Consider the following 21,075-nt stretch of genomic DNA (forward strand, 5'->3'; position numbering starts at 1 on the left):
CATTATTGATGGAAATGTAAAATAGTATAGACGCTTTGGAAAACATTCACTAAGTTCTTATAAAGTTAAGTGTATACTTGCCATACAACCTATCAATCCCATTGTTAAGTATTTACTCAAGAGTCATGCTATTTTTCATTAGTTAGAACTTTAAATAGGGGACATAATAATTTCTTTAAGGTAATATCACCAAAGAAAATAATAACAAAACATTTATCTTAATCTTTAGTAGTCTTAAAAATGAAACTAAATAGAATGGTTTATCTTGGTTCCTGGATATTACATATAAATGTATTTGAGTTTATGGCTCAGAGGTTAAAGCATCTGCCTGCAATGCAGGAGACCTGGGTTCAATCCCTGGTTGGGAAGATCCCCTGGAGAAGGAAATGGCAACCCGCTCCAGTATTCTTGCCTGGAGAATCCCATGGACGGAGGAGCTTGGTGGGTTATAGTCCACGGGGTTGCAAAGAGTTGGACACGGCTGAGCAACTTCACTTCACTTCATTTCACTTCAAGTACAGTTGACCCTTGAACAACAAGGGTTTGAACTGCAGGGTCCACTTGTAAGCAGATTTTTTACAGTAGTAAATACTACAGTGCTAAATCTACGGTTGGTTGAACCCATGGATGTAAAACCTTGAATAAGGAGGAACCACTTACCTAGGGGCTGACTATAAGCTATATGAGGAGGATTTTCACTGCACTGTTAGCACCCCTCACCTCCATATGTTTAGTCAAGTGTATTTTGTATTTTAAGTTATTGCTTGTATAAAAATCTCAAATTTTGCTCTTTGAATTTCTGTAAGGCAGATTTTGGCTCTAGGTAGTCTAATGACTTATCTTTCATTTGGAATCTAAAGTTACAGCTTGACTTTGCTGAGGACATTGTGGATTCAGTCTCAGATTTTGAACTTGAAAAGCAAGTGTTAGTTTCTCAGCCATTTCTGACTCTTTCTTTTGTTTACATTTTCATAGGTTTATTGCTTCACCTCTAGCAAAAACATTTGGCATTAAAGAGGAAGTTCGAAAGAAGATTATACCAAATTCTGTTTTAGAGAATTTTTTCAAACATTCCACAAAGAAACCATCTCAAGTAAGTACGAATTCTTTGTTTTGGGATTTTAAAATCTCCTTTCTTAATATTTCCATCATCTGTTGCTTACCTCATCTATGCAAAAAGTTAGTTTCAGTTGAGCAGCAAATAATTTGTTTCATTTGGATTTTTTCCTCTGTTGATAAGTTATAAAGCATTCTGAGCATAATATAAAGTGACACAATAATAATATACAATATAAAAAATACATTTATAATGATATAAAGTAACATTTAACTAGTGTTGAACACTGACAATTTGGGTATAAAGATCAAAATTTAATTTTCAATGGTAGGATATATACAAAGTATACCAATGAAAATGGATCATTATTAAGGCAGAGTAGCCCATACCTGACACTTTTGATGACTGTGACACTGTCAGTACACAGGGCACACATTACAAAAGTGTCCCTTGGGGTGGCTTTCCTGAATATAACCCTTTATTTTATCCACGGCTTCAAAATACTCAGAAATAGTCTGTGCTCCTGCCCACTCCCCAGGGATGGAATCCTTAGGAGAATCACAATTCTCTTCTCTACACAAGATGTACTTGATGAAATGTTACAGTGCACTGCATGTTTACACCACAGAAAAAGACTTTAACGTAAAGGTTATGTAGAAATAGTAGTGTCCAGGCAAGTCTAGTTTCATTATACCCCACATTTAAATGAGATGAAATAAAAACTTCTCCAAAAGTGGCACACTCTCTCCGACAAATACAGACATCTCTCACTAGTAATTTTAAGTCAAAAATATGTACTAATGTGGTTTTAGGATAGATAGATTTTTAAAGTCCTGAACTTGTCTGCTGAATTCACTTGCGTCTTCTATGACACTTTCTGTCACTGGTCTGGCGGGCTCCCTGCACAAATGAGCATATTGAAATCTGACCACATAGCACCAGGCATCACGTACAGAATTATTCATGGCTAGCGGCACTGTCTCTAACTTGTCTGCCATCAGCTTCTGTATGTGCCTTTTTTTTTTCCTAAAAAGAGGACAGTCTGACAAGCCATCTCTGTGTGTTCTTTATTTCTACCTGCTCTAAAAGACTGAAGTCATTCACCTAAATACTGCTGTTACCTCTGGTGATAATAATGCTTAAGCATCATTTTACGTTTTGTAGAGGGGAAGTTATTTAGTTGTGTTTATGAAAAGTTAGGACTCTCTTAGAGAATCCTTATTATCCTTTGTTTCTATCTGAGAACAACTAATAATTATTATCTGAGAATAATTTTATTTATTTATTTATTTAAAACTGGGATTTAACAGTTATTGAAACATCTTTTTCTCCCTAAAGTTACCCTCATTTTTATCAAATATAACCAAATTAAAGCTAGTTTGTTTGCAAAATAGGTCTGTTCTCACTAATTTTGGTCTGATGATTTATATAACCATAATTGATCATAGACTTTTTATATTGCTGAAACATTTATAGAGTCTCAGACTGAACTTTTAAAATAAAACAGGGCTGGGAAACTCACACAAAAGGCTTATCACAGATTTTGCCTAACAAATCTAGGTGAATTCTTCCCTTTTTAAGGTCTCAAAAATTCCTTGAGATTTTTGTAGCTGTTAGTGAGATAACCTTCCTAACTCATTTGATAAACTTACTGGAAACCTAAGAGTTTCAAATTTCTGAAGGAGTCAGATAAAAAATATAATTGTCTTGTTTATAACGTATAATTTTACCAAACTATTTTCATAATTAGTTTGAAAGGAAGGTTTTCCCTACTCCTGGGAAACACAAGATTCAAACCTGTAATTTTTCAGATAGAAACCGTAAAAGTTATAAGCATATTTGCTGGTTCATTCAGTCCTTTGTTAACTTTAGTGAAGTCATCAGGTTTTTCATAAAATACCAGAACATATCAGAATGTTAAGACCTCTATATAATTTCTAGGATATCTATATTGGTAATATTTATAGTACATTATAACATGAGAGGATTTATTACTCATTTGATAATATTTTTCATGTATTTTAACCAAATAAACACAGTTTAATATCTCTCTTTGGGATGTTTCAGGGGCCCTCAGAAGCACCCCAAAGTTAGATAGAGGTCAAAGGAACTTCAAAAGAATTCTATTTAAGAAGTTTTGTCAAAAAAGTCAATTAAAAGGGCTTAGAACATTTGGTCAGATTTAGTCAATGTTGATGGGCGTGTATCATTTAGCTTGTTGATATGTCATGATGGGTGTATATACCGAGGCTCAAGGTCTATGTAGAAAATTTGGCTCTTATCAAATTTCTCAGCTATGAAGATAAATTAGCCACCTGACAGTTAAAGAAAAGTGAAGAAAAGCTGAAAGAAATTTAGCGATTAGGTCATCTTTCTTCTTTACACATTGAGATGAGGAAACTAAGGTCAACAGAGGACCTGTCCTAGGTCATGCAGCTAATTAATGGCTGAATCCAAACCTGGACCCTGGCCCGGGACTCCCTGTCAAGTGCTGCTTCTAATATGCCTACATGATGTCTTTAACTGTGTACAGGATGTTGAAAATGTATTTCAGAGGCTGGAGCTATGTTTGTAAGTAATTATTCTAGTTCAGTTGACAATACAGTATGGTAGTAAGTTATAATTTGGACATTTGCATCAGGTAATAGAAGAAATGTTATATATCAACCCCCAAGTGTTAGAAAGCTTCCTCTACTAAACTATGAAGATGAAGGGACATAAGCAAAACATCTAATTTATATTGTGCATAGATTACAAAATCAAGGTAGTATTTGTATAACAGATCAAGATGACAACAAGTTGGCCAGTAAAATGCCCGTAGAATAAAAGTACTAGAACTTAGGAAGATAGAATATAGTAGAAGAAGGCAAAGTAGATGACTTAATAGTGATTTCAGATGTGGAAACAAAATGATACCACAATATTCCCACACATTAGCTTGGCCAATGTCACATAGACAGCATTTTTGCTTAATTTATAGCTGAGGTAAGACAAGTTGCTAGGAAGACTAAAAAAATTGTGCTGGTTCAAGGAATGGGTGGGTATCACCTCTAACAAAGTATTTCAAGTCCGTAGTCACAGGGCACTGCAGTGGTAATACAGGTATGTAACGTGACTTTATTAAGACAACTGAAGACACAAATCGAGGATTCTTCTTCAGCTGCTACAGACTGCACCAAAAAAACAAAAACATTTCAGATACACAGTATCAATTCTATGCTGGTTAGCACAGAGGATATAACATGGTATTGATGAGGTCCAAAAAGCTATACATGTGAACTGCCACTGAGAGTTTTGTTCTGTGTTTCACACACTTCTTTGTGACTGTGTATGTGCAGCTGTGTGCCCACTGTTTATATATCTGTACGTCTCTCTCTATGTGTATCTCCATGACAATTTCAAGATGAAATTCAAAGAGAGAATCATGATAACATACCAATAGCTCTGGCCAACGGATCATTTTTCCTACTGTTGGTAAAATGAAAGAACAGCAGAACTTATTAACTAGCCCATTTCCTCTGCAAGAACACAATGAGAACTATTGCAGAACAAATGAATGTGTAGTTCTGAAAGGTAATTTAAAGAAAACGTAAGACTGACATATAGCAGGTATTGTGGTCCATAGTTGGAGAAGGGTCCATAGAGGCATTCCAGGTTGCTAGCTTGTCTCAACCATGGATTCAAACATGTTTAGAGCAAAAGGCTCTGTAGCTCTCTAGTCCACTTTATTTTATGGGTGAGACATGTGATAGACAAAGAGGTTGAGTGGCTCCTCTATGGTCCCAGAGAGTTGGTTTTTGCATCAAGTAGCCAGGCCTTATGGCTCCATTTTAGGCCACACTGCTTCTCTTCTGGAGAAGGCAATGGCAACCCACTCCAGTACTCTTGCCTGGAAAATCCCATGGACGGAGGAGCCTGGTAGGCTGCAGTCCATGGGGTCGCTAAGAGTAGGACACGACTGAGCGACTTCACTTTCACTGTTCACTTTCATGCATTGGAGAAGGAAATGTCAACCCACTCCAGTGTTCTTGCCTGGAGAATCCCAGGGACGGGGGAGCCTGGTGGGCTGCCATCTATGGGGTCGCACAGAGTTGGACACGACTGAAGCGACTTAGCAGCAGCAGCAGCTTCTCTTCTAGGTTCTGTCTGAGAGCCTTTCCCTTCCACAGACACATTCTCTGTAGTGTCCAGGCTAAAAACACGAATTGTGAGAACAGACTGTATGTGAAGGTGAGCAGATTAACCCCTCTGCCTCAGTGTCCACCTCTGTGAACTGAGTGTGTTAACAGCAGTTACCTCATAGGACTCTCAATTCAGGGATTGAATTGAGTACTTAGAATACTGCCTGGCACACAGTCAAGGTCAGCTCTTATTATTCATATGTTATACCTATCATGTAGACTTCTACAGGAACGTTCTCAAATATATCTTCCCAACATTAATTATCCCAAGGGAACATCAGTAGTTTCCCAAGTATGCTTGTTGGTATTCCCATAATATCTTAACACAACTTTCTGTACCTAGCAGGTGTTCAATAAATGTTTGTTTCATATATTAATAACAAAATACTACTAAAGACTTCTGTTTGCAAGAGGACTTCTATCCCAATAATATTGTAGATATATGAGGCCAGTGTTGTCAAGATTTTGAATTAGATTCATCTGTGCTCCTAATCAGGAGAAATGCTTCAAATCATGTTTGATTACCATCTTCTAGATGCATTTATTCATCAGGTATCTGTAGAAATGATGAGGTAGTAAAATTGTATTGTTCTCAGATCTGGGAAAATTCTAGTGTGAGAACAGGGACTTGTGCTGAATCTCCAGTGCCTAGAATAGGGACTGGCACTAGTGAGTAGAGGCTCAGTAAACATTTGTGAATGATCAAATGAATAAAACTTTTAAAACAATCAAGTTGGACCCAGAGCCCTTCAGTCTCAGAGGGTACAGAATATAGCGCTGCTGCGTTTCAGAATATGTTCTGCTATGGAGCAAGCAGTAGGATTTGAATTATATCTTCTGTTTGGGGGAATCTATTCAAGCTTACAAGTTATTTTAGGAGTAGAGGAATATATTTTTTGAAATGATTTTCAGTCTATGGTCTCCTTTCTGTGTTCAGCCATAATCTCTAGCATTGATGTAGCACATGATAGATGATTAGATAGAGCCCCAAGATCCTAAATCATTCCCACGAGACAAGAGGCAACCACTCATTGTCAATGCCCCATTTTCCACAGTGGGTCAGAGTACACAGCTCAAGGCTGCAGAGCTAGGAAGTAGCAGAACTCAATCTTCTGTTTTTAGTTCCCTTCCATTCCTACTGCATTCTGTTGCCTCAAAACCTTCCGTGTTCTCTCCTCCTGCGATAGGGCTGTGACAAGTTTGGTGCTGCCTGGGAGAGTGGAATCAGACCTCCAGACTTGTCCCATCTGGAGTGTGAGGTCCTTGCCGTGCGGACCTCATTGAGAGAGGTCAGGGATAATAGGGCAAAGTAAACACTGTCTCCACCTCCACTCATTCCTGGTGCTTCATACTTTACACACTGCAAGAGGAAGCCTTCAAAATGCACACATTTTGAAGATAAATTCAGATAATTCCAGGCAAGGTCCTCCTTGCGGTGGCCCTGACCACATCTTTCCTCCTCACCTGTCTGTATGTTTCTACCCTGTAAGACCTCTTTCTGTCCTTTGAGTACTCCCAGCTCTTCTGTGCTCTCATCCCCAGAGGACCTCACATGCTGCCAGGACACTTCCCTTCTTCAGCTTCTCCTTCTTGGGACATTTTTCAGGGTTTAGCATAAGTATAACTTCCAGGAATTGCCTACATGAAGTTAGGTCCCATGGTACCCTGACCTTCCCCTCTTTCAGTGCTCATCATAATTTATTAGAATTCTTTGTTGCATTTTCTGACTTCCTTACCAGACAGACTTTACCTCATGAAGGGGAGGCCCCATAAATGCTAATCTTGTTCATTCAGATCTTCGGTGCCAAGCACAATGCCTGCAGAAAATACTCACCCATGAATAGCTGCCAATTTAGGGCCATCAAAAACACAAAAACAAACCAAAACAACATAGAACAGGAGGTGAAACCTTGGCCTGTAAAATAATAGTATTAGAGATGACAGTTTACAGGGAAACAGTATAATATGTCTTGTCTATATTTTGTTTTGCTTTCTTTCTCTTCAGATTAAGTAATAGGCTTGCGGTTATCTCTGGGTCGGGAAGATCCCCTGGAGAAGGGAATGGCAACCACTCCAGTGTTCTTGCCTGGAGAATCCCATGGACAGAGGGGCCTGGTCAGATACGACTGAAGCTACTGAACATGCATTAAGTTAGGAGTAAACTGAAATATTTCTTGTACTCAGCATTGCAAACTGAGAGATCAAGAAGACTGGTATCTCAAAAAAATTACAGAGCTTATTTCCTTGTGGAAGTGGAAAGTACTGTAGGTCTAGCATATAAAACATGCCCGTGTTGAAAGAACGCAGCTTAAAATACCACTAGGAAGCAGAGCTGCTTCTGTCAGTCATTTGGGGTTCTTGTTTGGCCCTGGGAGAACTTCACATTTGTTATCTTTGAGCAAATCTATCATCCACATTGTTTTCAATTGTAAACCATAACCTGCAACTTCTGCCTTCCAGAAGAGAAGCAGTCATCATTATTATAATCTGCAATCCTTATTTTTTACAATTGGAATTATTTAAGGTTGGTTTAAAACATGCAGCTGTTGTTGTTTAGTCGCTAAGTCATGTCTGACTCTGTGCAACCCTGTAGACTGTAGCCAGCCAGGCTCATCTGTCCATGGTATCTCCAGGCAAGAATACTGGAGTGGGTTGCCATTTCCTTCTCCAAAATGGGCTGTGCATATGATTAAATGTGAAAGTTTTGGATCTATTAGAAACATTTTATGAAATGACAGAAAGGGCAGGAGCCTAAGGTCATATCCTCACTTTGCTACTAGTTTTAGGTCTTGGACAAGCTGTTAAAACTCTTGGAGTCCCATTTTTCTCACAGGAAAAAATACAGAGATTGGGTTTGATTAACATCTTAAACTATACTACTCTACGTGGAACCTAGGAGGCCCTAAATAAAATTGGCTGAAGAAGTAAGCCATGTATGGAACTTGAATGTATGGGTTGCTACCAACTTATGGAGAATTGGTCTTTCTTAGCAACTGAGTTTTCTGGGAATTAACATTCTCTCTGTTTTGGGATGGGTGTGTGTGATTCCATGAACAAAAGGGGTAAATGCACTGGCCCAAGGTTTAATGCAGAGTCTCTCTCATCTCCACAAATGCTTGTAACTCGGTCTCAGTGTCTCTTGCTTGCAAGCCAGCCTACTCTGCTCTTAAGCACTCACTCATTTGTTTCATCCCCTTTCAGACTGATATTTATGGACTGGCAAAGAAGTGTAACTTGACAGAGCGCCAGGTTGAAAGATGGTTTAGGAGACGGCAGAATCAAGATAGGCCTTGCAGGATGAAGAAATTCCAGGAATCTTGGTAAGAAGGATAGTTAAAACTTTTCAAATGGTACCATTTTGTATGGAGCAGAAAAGTCATCTCAGAAAGAATCCTGAGGTTGCAGCAGCAGAAGGGTTTGAGCCTGCTCTATCACTTACCAATCAAGAGTTTGATACTAGCCACTCATCCACCTCTTGTGCTTCACTTTCCTTCTTTATCAAACAAGGTAAGATATGAGCTGTCTCAGTTAAACAGGAGATATATTATATACTTATCTTGAAGTCCAGAAAAATCATAAAAATGTCTTAACTGGTGTTTATCTTTTCTAGGGTAGCACTTGGCCCTGCTCACCAGACTATCGCCTGTTTCCAATCACACTGTAGTTATTCTGTCACATTATAAGAGCAGAGAAGGTCTGAGAGGGCGCTGTCCTCTTCTCTCAGTACTGGTGGAGAGGACTTGTTTCTGTCTCAACTTGACTCTTACCCTACTCCTGCTTGTGGACTGGACAACAGTTCCTCTCGGTTTCCCCACCAGTTTAGCAGGAGGTCTGGATGGACTGGGCACCACATAGAGTTTTTGCATAGCTGGCTACTTCAGATACATTCCGAGGGCAGTGTGACTGTATCACACTTATTTTTGGCTTTATTAAAATTCTGCTTTTTCCTCTTCTTCAGAGTATTATAGTACTTTAGGTCACTCCCTTGGTGGCAAAAACTGACACCTGCGCCAAAACGAGGGTCTAGGTCATTGCTATTACTTTGTTGTTCTTCTTTACATCCAGACCAATAAATATTAGTTGGGTTGTGTGTGATGCCAAATTCTACATACCAATAGCATTCTTTCATTTTGCCTATTTCTTAAGGTCCTAAGATTGCCTAATGACTTTCATCAGATTTGTTTTGATGGGGATTTGGTATCAAATCACCAAATTATCAAATTATCAAATCACCAGATAGGGATTTGGTATAAGACTCTCAAAGAAATCAAACCTGTGAGAGGCTAAACTTAAATGACTTTCTTTAACTACCTATACATTCCTGAGTACAGTAATTCAACTGTGAGACTGGTGATGTATATTTAGAGGCACAGATCAATTCTTCATAGTGTCTTCGAGATAAACTGCTGGGGTCCAGCCCCGGTTGGATCCATGGATTCCCTCGGGAGGATGGCTTTGGCGAAAAGGATAGCACAGCAGAGAGATCAGAGGCATGAACTAATTGGTTTACACAGAAAGCCAATAAAACCTATGATATCAGGTTTGCACTGACCACGGAGGCCACAGGCGCCCTCTCAAATCGCGGAAAGTGCCCCACCTTAGGCACCTTCTCGAGTGGGTCTTAGAAGCTGGGGCAAATAAGTGGTCTCAGAGGGCCCCTGCACTCCAAATTAGTCATCCTGAAGGAAGAACAGAGAAGAAAAGGAGAGAAAAGGAAACAAGAAAGAACGACATGGGAGACCAAGCTTGATGAGCATGGCCCACAACTTTATTTTCCAAAGTAGCTTTTATACCTCAAGTTGTGCATTAAGGATAATAAGGGGTGTAGAATCATGCAAGGTCAGCAGTCCTTGACTCTATATAGAAGCCAGGCTTTCTTTCTGCAAACTTATCATATGCAAAGGCTTTAGGTGATTTACATCATCTTCTGGCCAGGAGGCCTGTTAACATTTTATGACCCTTTCTTCTAAATAATGGTTAGTCAATCAGAAAACTTATTTTCTCTAAAGGTGATTATTCTAAAGTCAGGTGCCACCCTCCGAAAGCATTAGATAAAGTTGCATTCCTATGGGGCAAAAGTGTGGTGGGCTATAACAAGAAAAGAATTAACTCAAGGGTCCAAGGTTACAAACATTAAAGCTACTACTTACATTTCTATATACCAACTATATTAATCAATACACTCCCAGGGACACAGTAGGTAAGGATCATCAGCTCAAGAAAGAAATCCTCTACTAGTTCTATTCTAACAATTTTAATTCTCTGAGAAGCTCTGCATTGTTAGAATATCTTAAGCTTCCTGTGCCTCTCATGGTTGGGAGGCTGTGAGCAATCACATGCGTAGCTGCAGGAGTCCGAACAAACCTGTCAGGCAAGCTAGAAAGTCATCAGAGGGGTTTGAATTGAAACACTCCTATTATGCCCAGGAGACTTATTAACTAGAGCTCTAAGTTGATTTTCTTCAGAGAAAGGTGGTTGGGGATAGCCCCCCGTTAATGTCAGAAGAGTTGGTGAAAGTCGTGAAATAGTAAAACAGACAGATTTTGGTTTTGGGGTAGATGCTCGGGCAGGTCCAGGGGGCCTCTCGAGTTCTGATTCGCCTTTGCATGTCAGATCCTCTTCGCATGACCTTTGTCATGGATGGGAGCTCCCATACTGGCTCCCGGCAATAAACTTTTTTTTTTTTCTCATCATGGGCTTACTGTTGCCTTTCCCACAGTAGCTGGAGGTGTATGACCTGGTTTGTTTTCTGTTTATCTCTGAGTTTTAGCCCTTGCGAGATTAGTTAATACTGGGTTGCCACTATGTCAGCTTGGCCCAGGTGAATCTCTCTTGACGATCACTACAAAAAACTACAAAGTGAAACTGGTTTCACTTTATATCTTCCTGTTTTTCTATTATCATTTATCCTCTCTAGCAAATGACTCTTTATCTTAAATAAAGTACCAAGCAGGGACTATGTCTCTCCCAGAGCTGAATCATATTCCAGTGAAGGAGTATGGTAATTTCTTATAAATCATAGTGCCTTACAGTTTGTAAATAATCTTGGTTTGATCCTTCCTGCCTCTCACAGTGTGGGGAAGTCAGGGCAAGTGGGGCTAGCCTTGTTTGAGAAATGAGAAACTGCACATATCTAATTGCCCTCAGATATTCTGACTCCTGTGTGGCCCCTGCTACCTAATGCTGACCTCTCAGAAGCAGGGGCCCCCACATGTCAAGTAACTGGGTCAGAAGAGTCCAACATTGGGAGTCTGGCTGTCAGTGAGTCCACCAAGAGTCAGCCACAAATTTCAGGTTAGGGAAGGGAATTATGAGTTGCCATTATCAATCATCAGGCAATGCAGAGGGTTGTGTGGACCATCTTCATAGTATGTGGAACTATCCTAGACCCTGTGGACATGTAGATTTTAAGAGGGAAGTAGAAGTGGAAAGTATGTCACTGGCCCAAAGCAACTAATCAGGGAGATAACACTATCACTTATGAAACTACAACATCTGTCGTTCCATTCCATCCAGACCATAGCACACGGTCTGCACATAGTCTATATATGGCACACAGTCTATCGTCATGTTCAGATGTACTCTGCACATTCAGAGGAGATGGGGTCAGCAGGGCTGGATACACTAGACAAAAGCTTTCTAGAGGTCAGGCACAAGCTGGACCTTGAGGGATGGGTCAGATTTCCACAAGAAAAGAAAGCGTGATTTGAGGGCAGCATATTTTAAGTAAGGCAAAGACAAGAAGCAGTACAGTGTATTTAGGAGACTGAAGTGAACCCACAAATAAAATTTAAGCTTTACCTTATTGTTTAGCAGGACATAGGAATTCACAAATTTCCTATGTCAGTGAACTATTAAAAGTTATTATGGATCAAATAAATAAATTAAAGCAAAATGCAAAGCTCTTTAATTGTGTAGGGACCGCACTTTTTTCCCTCATCTATGAGATGTGCTACAGGAAACATAGCAAGACATACCTAGCCCCAGGCATTTTAGAAGTCTCAGGAAACTTCAGTTCAGTTCAGTCACTCAGTCGTATCTGACTCTTTGTGACCCCATGAATCACACCACGCCAGGCCTCCCTGTCCATCACCAACTCCGGAGTTCACTCAAACTCATGTCCATCGAGTCAGTGATGCCATCCAGCCATCTTATCCTCTGTCGTCCCCTTCTCTTCCTGTCCCCAATCCCTCCCAGCATCAGAGTCTTTACCAATGCATCAACTCTTCGCATGAGGTGGCCAAAGTATCGGAGTTTCAGCCTCAGCATCAGTCCTTCCAATGAACATCCAGGACTGATCTCCTCTAGGATGGACTGGTTGGATCTCCTTGCAGCCCGAGGGACTCCCAAGAGTCTTCTCCAATACCACAGTTCAAAAGCATCAATTCTTTGGCACTCAGCTTTCTTCACAGTCCAACTCTCACATCCATACATGACCACTGGAAAAACCACAGCCTTGACTAGTCCGAGCTTTGTTGGCAAGGTAATATCTCTGCTTTTCAATATACTATCTAGGTTTGTCATAATTTTTCTTCCAAGGAGTAAGCGTCTTTTAATTTCATGGCTGCAATCACCATCTGCTGTGATTTTGGAGCCCCCCAAAATAAAGTCTGACACTGTTTCCACTGTTTCCCATGTATTTCCCGTGAAGTGATGGGACCAGATGCCATGATCTTCATTTTCTGAATGTTGAGCTTTAAGCCAACTTTTTCACTCTCCTCTTTCACTTTCATCAAGAGGCTCTTTAGTTCCTCTTTACTTTCTGCCATAAGTATGGTGTCATTTGCATATCTGAGGTTATTGATATTTCTCCCAGCAATCTTGATTCCAGCCTGTGCTTCTTCCAACCCAGCATTTCTCATGATGTACTCTGCATAGAAGTTAAAGAAGCAAGGTGACAATATACAGCCTTGATGTACTCCTTTTCCTATTTGGAACCAGTCTATTGTTCCATGTCCAGTTCTAACTGTTGCTTCCTGACCTGCATACAGGTTTCTTAAGAGGCAGGTCAGGTAGTCTGGTATATTCCCATCTTCTTCAGAATTTTCCACAGTTTATTGTGATCCACACAGTCAAAGGCTTTGGTATAGTTAATAAAGCAGAAGTAGATGTTTTTCTGGAACTCTCTTGCTTTTTCGATGATCCAGCAGATGTTGGCAATTTGATCTCTGGTTCCTCTGCCTTTTCTAAAACCAGCTTGAACATCTGGAAGTTCACAGTTCACGTATTGCTGAAGCCTGGCTTGCAGAATTTTTAGCACTACTTTACTAGCGTGTGAGATGAGTGCAATTGTGCGGTAGTTTGAACATTGTTTGGCATTGCCTTTCTTTGGGATTGGAATGAAAACTGACCTTTTCCAGTCCTGTGGCCACTGCTGAGTGTTCCAAATTTGCTGGCATATTGAGTACAGCACTTTCACAGCATCATCTTCCAGGATTTGAAATAGCTCAACTGCAATTCCATCACCTCCACTAGCTTTGTTCGTAGTGATGCTTTCTAAGGCCCACTTGACTTCACATTCCAGAACGTCTGGCTCTAGGTCAGTGATCACACCATAGTGATTATCTGGGTCGTGAAGCTCTTTTTTGTACAGTTCTTCTGTGTATTCTTGCCACCTCTTCTTAAAATCTTCTGCTTCTGTTAGGTCCATACCATTTCTGTCCTTTATCGAGCCCATCTTTGCATGAAATGTTCCCTTGGTATCTCTGATTTTCTTGAAGAGATCTCTAGTCTTTCCCATTCTGTTGTTTTCCCCTATTTCTTTGCATTGATCGCTGAGGAAGGCTTTCTTATCTCTCCTTGCTATTCTTTGGTACTCTGGATTCAGATGCTTATATCTTTCCTTTTCTCCTTTGCTTTTCGCTTCTCTTCTGTTCACAGCTATTTTTAAGGTCTCACCAGACAGCCATTTTGCTTTTTTGCATTTCTTTTCCATGGGAATGGTCTTGATCCCTGTCTCCTGTACAGTGTCACGAACCTCCATCCATAGTTCATCAGGCACTCTGTCTATCAGATCTAGTCCCTTAAATCTATTTCTCACTTCCATTGTATAATCATAAGGGATTGCATTTAGGTCATACCTGAACGGTCTAGTGGTTTTCCCCACTGTCTTCAATTTAAGTCTGAATTTGGCAATAAGGAGTTCATGATCTGAGCCACAGTCAGCTCCTGGTCTTGTTTTTACTGACTGTATAGAGCTTCTCCATCTTTGGCTGCAAAGAATATAATCAATCTGATTTCGGTGTTGACCTTCTGGTGATGTCCATGTGTAGAGTCTTCTCTCGTGTTGTTGGAAGAGAGTGTTTGTTATGACCAGTGCTTTCTCTTGGCAAAACTCTATGAGCCTTTGCCCTGCTTCATTCCTAACTCCAAGGCCAAATTTGCCTGTTACCCTAGGTGTTTCTTAACTTCCTACTTTTGCATTCCAATCCCCTATAATGAAAAGGACATCTTTTGGGGGTGTTAGTTCTAAAAGGTCTTGTAGGTCTTCATTGAACCGTTCAACTTCAGCTTCTTTAGCGTTGCTGGTTAGGGCATAGTCTTGGATTACCCCAGTATTGAATGGTTTGCCTTGGAAACGAAGAGATCATTCTATTGTTTTTGAGATTGCATCCAAGTACTGCATTTCGGACTCTTTTGTTGACCATGATGGCTACTCCCATTTCTTCTAAGGGATTCTTGCCCACAGTAATAGATATAATGGTCATTTGAGTTAAATTCACCCATTCCAGTCCATTTTAGTTCGCTGATTCCTAGAATGTCTATGTTCACTCTTGCCATCTCCTGTTTGACCACTTCCAATTCCAGGTTCATATACAATATTGCTGTTTACAGCATTGGACCTTGCTTCTATCACCAGTCACATCCACAACTGGGTATTGTTTTTGCTTTGGCTCCATCCCTTCATTCTTTCTGGAGCTATTTCTCCTCTGATCTCCAGTAGCATATTGGACACCTACCAACCCGGGGAGTTCCCCTTTCAGTATCCTGTCATTTTGCCTTCTCATACTGTTCATGGGGTTCTCAAGGTAAGAATACTGAAGTGGTTTGCCATTCCCTTCTCCAGTGGCTCACATTCTGTCAGACCTCTCCACCATGACCCACCCGTCTTGGGTGGCCCCACACGGCATCGCTTAGTTTCATTGAGTTAGACATGGCTGTGGTCCATTTGATCAGATTGGCTAGTTTCCTGTGATTATAGTTTCAGTGTGTCTGCCCTCTGATACCCTCTTGCAACACCTACCGTCTTACTTGGGTTTCTCTTACCTTGGATGTGGGGTATCTCTTCAGGGCTGCTCCAGCAAAGTGCAGCTACTGCTCCTTACCTTGGACAAGGGGTATCTCCTCACAGCTGCCCCTCCTGACCTCGGGCGTGGGGTAGCTCGTCTTGGTCGCCGCCCCTGACCTTAGGCGAGGGGTAGCTTGCAGGAGACATAAGAGATGCAGGTTCAGTCCTTGGGGTGAAGAGGAAGAGGAATAGCAACCTGCTCCAATATTCTTGCCTGGAAAGTTTCATGGATAAAGGAGCCTGGCAGGCTATAGTCCATGCTGTCACAAGGAGTCCAACATGACTAAGCATGCACACACACAATTTCCAAGTACCTGGTGTGTCTTGTGCTGGTGGGAGGTACTCTCTTGCTGGGTGGACCGCCACTTGCCCAGCTGGCCACTGGGCAGGTCCACCGCCTTCTCCATCCTGCCCTGCCACCATGGAGAACCATGTCTGTCCTGTCTCATGTCGCCCAAGTTCCCGCTGTCCAGCTCCTCCCTGACCTCACTCAGCAGGCCTTCATCTTTCAGCTTTGCCATCTTTGTCTAACAAGTGAATTTGTTTTTTTCCAAGAGGTTTTTTTTCATCCCTCACAATTATGTTTGTCTCAGCCATTCCTGGAAAAAAGGACATTTTACTGCCTTAGGTTCATCTGAAGCAAGGAAAATTAGTGAAGCACAATTAGTCAATTGCTTCACAATTAGTGAAGCAGAGCAGCTCCCAAGGTTTTTGGTTTCAGGACCCCTTTCTTCTCTTAAAAACTATTACAGATCCCAAAGTGCATCTGCTTGTGTGAGTTATACCTATTGATGTCCACTGTACTAGAAATGGAAATTAAAATATAAGATTACACAAGCGCATATGTCATCAGCTATCAGAGCAATGATACCATCACAGAACATGTAGCCTCTGGGAAATGCCACTGGATGCTTGCGAGGAAATGAGAGTAAGAAATAAGACAAATAACATTTCATTATCATTGTGAAAGTGTTTGAAGTCAGAGATCCCTGACTTTGAGAACTCCTGAAATAGTGTAATAGACCTGATAGGGCTGGTCCGGGAGCATGTGAAGCTTGGATTTTACTTTTGCATCTGATTGGGACAGATTTTATTTTCTTGGGTTCCAGTATCACTATGGATGGTGACTGCAGCCATGAAATTAAAAGATGCTTGCTACTTGGAAAGAAAGCCATGCCAAACCTAGACAGTATATTAAAAAGCAGCGACATTATTTTGCCAACAAAGGTCCGTATAGTCAAAGCTACGTTTTTTCCATCTGTCATGTATGGATGTGAGAGTTGGACCATAAAGAAGACTGAACACCAAAGAATTTATGCTTTTGAATTGTGGTTCTAGAGAAATCCCTTGACACTCCTTTGGACTGCAAGGAGATCAAACCATTCAATCCTAAAAGAAATCAAACCTGAATATTCATTGGAAGGACTGATGCTGAAGCTCTAATACTTCGGCCATCTGATGCAGCAAGCTGACTCATTGGAAAAGATCCTGATGCTGGGAAAGATTGAAGACAAAAGGAGAAGCGAGAGGCAGAGGATGAGATGGTTGGAGGGTATCACCGACTCAATGGACATGAATTTGGGCAGACTCCGGGAGATAGTGGACAGGGAAGCCTGGCGTGCTGCAGTCCATGGAGTTGCAGAGTCGGACATGACTTAGTGACTGAACAACAATACTGATTTTTACTATACAGTCTTGGGTGAATTATGTGATCTCTCTCAAGTTTAGCATTCTTTAGTCTTCATCTCATCTACCTTTTAGTGTCGTTGTGAGAACCAAGCAACAACCCACAAAAGGAGCTACTTCATAAGCTTGTTGTAAAGAAGAAAATATGGCATCACACAAGTATGCTTAGCATGGTTCCTGAAACAAGATTAAGATATCAATACATGTTTGAGACACAAATGATACGAGATATGCCACCACACTTATGGCTTCCTTTGGGCCTGACAGATCTCATCATCTTATTTTTGTACTTCTTGTTTGGCCAAAATAATTAAGGGTCAAGGAAATGCTCTCTACATTTAAGCACGTGGCTTTGTTGAACCAGCGGTAAATGAAACAAGTGGGAACAAGTCTCAACTGGCTCACTTTGTGGTTCAACTTTCTGAGTAATTGAACCCTACATTTTTCCTTAATCAAAACAAGCAATGAAGGAAAACCATCATGTAGCTCAGAAGCAGTGACAGTTTTCTGGAAACACTACTGGATTCAGGGTTCAAAGACCTATGTTACTGACTTGACTGTGTCACTGCTTGGCTGTGTGAACTGAGGAATGGCCTCCAGTTTAGTTCAGTTCAGTTGCTCATTCGTGTCCAACTCTTTGTGTTCCCATGGACTGCATCATACCAGGCCTCCCTGTCCATCACCAATTCCCAGAGCCTACCCAAACTCATTCCAAAGTCACTGGCATCAGTATAACCACCCAACCATCTTATCCTCTGTCATCCCCTTCTCCTCCTGCCCTCAATCTTTCCCAGCTTCAGGGTCTTTTCAAATGAGTCAGCTCTTTTCATCAGGTGGCCAGAGTATTGGAGTTTCAGCTTCAACATCATCCTTCCAATGAACACCCAGGACTGATCTCCTTTAGGATGGACTGGTTGCATCTCCTTGCAGTCCAAGGGACTCTCAAGAGTCCTCTCCAACACCACAGCTCAAAAGCATCAATTCTTCAGTGCTCAGCTTTCTTCACAGTCCAACTCTCACATCCATACATGACCATAGGAAAAACCATAGCCTTGACTAGATGAACCTTTGTTGGCAAAGTAATGTCTCTGCTTTTGAATATGCTATCTAGGTTGGTCATAACTTTCCTTCCAAGGAGTAAGCGTCTTTTAATTTCATGGCTGCAGTCACCATCTGCAGTGATTTTGGAGCCCCCCAAAATAAAGTCAGCCACTGTTTCCACTGTTTCCCCATCTATTTCCCATGAAGTGATGGGACCAGATGCCATGATCTTCATTTTCTGAATGTTGAGCTTTAAGCCAACTTTTTTACTCTCCACTTTCACTTTCATCAAGAGGCTCTTTAGTTCCTCTTCACTTTCTGCCATAAGGGTGGTGTCATCTGCATATCTGAGGTTATTGATATTTCTCCCAGCAATCTTGATTCCAGCTTGTGCTTCATCCAGCCCAGCAAAGTAGTAAACATATTCAGAACATCCCAGGTAGTTCAAATGGTGAAGAATCTGCCCACAGTGTGGGTGACCTGGGTTTGATCCCTGGGTTGGGAAGATTCTCTGGAGGAGGGCAGGGGAACACACTCCAGTATTCTTACCTGAAGAATCCCATGGACAGAGGAGCCTGGTTGGCTAGAGTCCATGGACTTACAAAGAGTTGGACATGACTAAGTGACTAATACACACACACACACACACACACACACACACACACACACACAGATAAACACACACAATATATACAAAAAGTAGGAAGACTGGCTTAATAAGCTCTGTATGCTATGTATTCATCACCAAATTTAATAATTATCAACTCAAGGCTGTCCTGTGTCATCTCTGCCCCCGTCCACTTCTCTCTGTTACCATATTTTTTGGATGTGGATATTTTTCTTTCAATTTTATTGTGATATATTTAACATACAGCACTGTATAAATTTAAAGTGTACAGTATAATGACTTAACTTACAAATGTTGTGAAATGATTACCACAGTCATTTTAGTTAACATCTGTCGTCTCATAGATACATAAAGGAAAAAGAAGAAAGAATTTCCTTGTGATGAAAACTTTTTGAACTTACTTTGTTAACAACTCTCAAATATACCATATAGCAGTGTAAATACAGTCATCATGTTATACATTACATTCACAGTACCAATTTAAGTAATAACTAGAAGTTTGTACCTTGTGATCACCTTCCTCCAGTTACTATTGAAGATCACATTTGAAGCAAATATCAGACATTGTATGATTCATTTGTAAGTATTTTAGTATGTATCTCTAAGTGATAAGAACTGTTTTAGATATTGTGTGTGTGAGTGTGTGTGCTCAGTCATGTCTGACTCTTTGTGACTCCATGGACTGTAGTCTACCAGGCTCCTCTGTCCATGGGATTTCCCAGGCAAGACTACTTGAGCGGATTGCCATTTCCTCCTCCAGTTGATCTTCCCAACCCAGAGGTCAAACCCACATCTGTTGAATCTCCTGCATTGGCAGGCATATTCTTTACCAGTATGCCACCTGGGAAGCCCATTTTAGATATTGTCATACCTTAAAAATGTACTTAATAGCAGCAAATATTCAATCAGTATTCAAATTTCCTTGATTGTCTTATACTTTTCTTTGTAGTTTGTTTATTTGAATCAGGATCTAAATAAGACCTGTGCATTACAATTGGTCTTTTAAGTGTCTCTTAATCTATATAGTTCCCTCTCCATACATGAGAAAAAAATATTCTTTTAAAATGTGCTTTTCAGAAACACGACTAAAGTCTAGCCACATAGAAACCTTTTCACTGGGATTAAATTTGGATGAAGTGAGTAATTAGATAACAGAATTATCAAACAGGTCAGTTTTCATTCCAGTCCCAAAGAAAGGCAATGCCAAAGAATGTTCCAACTACCGCACAATTGCACTTATTTCACACGCTAGCAAAGTAATGCTCAAAATTCTCCAAGCCAGGCTTCAACAGTATGTGAACCGTGAACTTCTATATGTTCAAGCTGGATTTAGAAAAGGCAGAGGAACCAGAGATCAAATTTCCAAATCCATTGGATCATCAAAAAGCAAGAGAGTTTCAGAAAAACATCTACTTTATTGACTACGCCGAAGCCTTTGACTGTGTGAATCACAACAAACTGTGCAACATTCTTAAAGATATGGGAATACCAGAACACCTGACCTGCTTCCTGAGAAATCAGTATGCAAGTCAAGAAGCAACAGTTAGAACCAGACATGGAAAACAGACTGGTTCCAAATTGGGAAAGGAGTACGTCAAGGCTGTATATTGTCACCCTTCTTATTTAACTTCTATGCAGAGTACATCATGCAAAATGTTGGGCTGGATGAAGCACAAACTGGAATTAAGATTGCCAGGTGAAATATCAGTAACTTCAGATATGCATATGATACCACCCTTATGGCAGAGAGCAAAGAACTAAAGAGTTTCTTGATGAAAGTGAAAGAGGAGAGTCAAAAAGTTGACTTAAAACTCAACATTCAAAAAAATTGAGATCATGGCATCCAGTCCCATCACTTCATGGCAAATAGACAGGAAAACAATGGAAACAGTGAGAAACTTTATTTTCTTGGGCTCCAAAATCACTGCAGATGGTAACCACAGCCATGAAATTAAGAGACGCTTGCTTCTTGCAAGAAAACTACAACCAACCTAGACAGCATATTAAAAAAAGAGACATTACTTTCCCAACAAAGGTCCATCTAGTCAAAGCTATGGTTTTTCCGGTAGTCATGTATGGATGTGAGAGTTGGACTATAAAGAAAGCTGAGTGCCGAAGAATTAATGCTTTTGAACTGTGGTGTTGGAGAAGACTCTTGAGAGTCCCCTTGGACTGCAAGGAGAACGAACCAGTC

At 40.6% G+C, this 21,075-nt stretch overlaps 1 protein-coding gene across 1 annotated transcript in view; it reads left to right on the forward strand.

Moving 5' to 3' along the window:
- CERS3 (ceramide synthase 3) overlaps positions 1–21,075 on the forward strand; it is a 159,870-nt gene that overhangs the window by 37,230 nt on the left and 101,565 nt on the right. The window contains exons 3-4 of the mRNA XM_027521876.1: positions 976–1,093; positions 8,440–8,558. Of these exons, the coding sequence (XP_027377677.1) occupies positions 976–1,093; positions 8,440–8,558 (237 nt within the window). The remainder of the gene's footprint in view (positions 1–975; positions 1,094–8,439; positions 8,559–21,075) is intronic.

This window comes from Bos indicus x Bos taurus, chromosome 21 (assembly GCF_003369695.1).
Source record: "Bos indicus x Bos taurus breed Angus x Brahman F1 hybrid chromosome 21, Bos_hybrid_MaternalHap_v2.0, whole genome shotgun sequence".
NCBI classification, from domain to species: domain Eukaryota; kingdom Metazoa; phylum Chordata; class Mammalia; order Artiodactyla; family Bovidae; genus Bos; species Bos indicus x Bos taurus.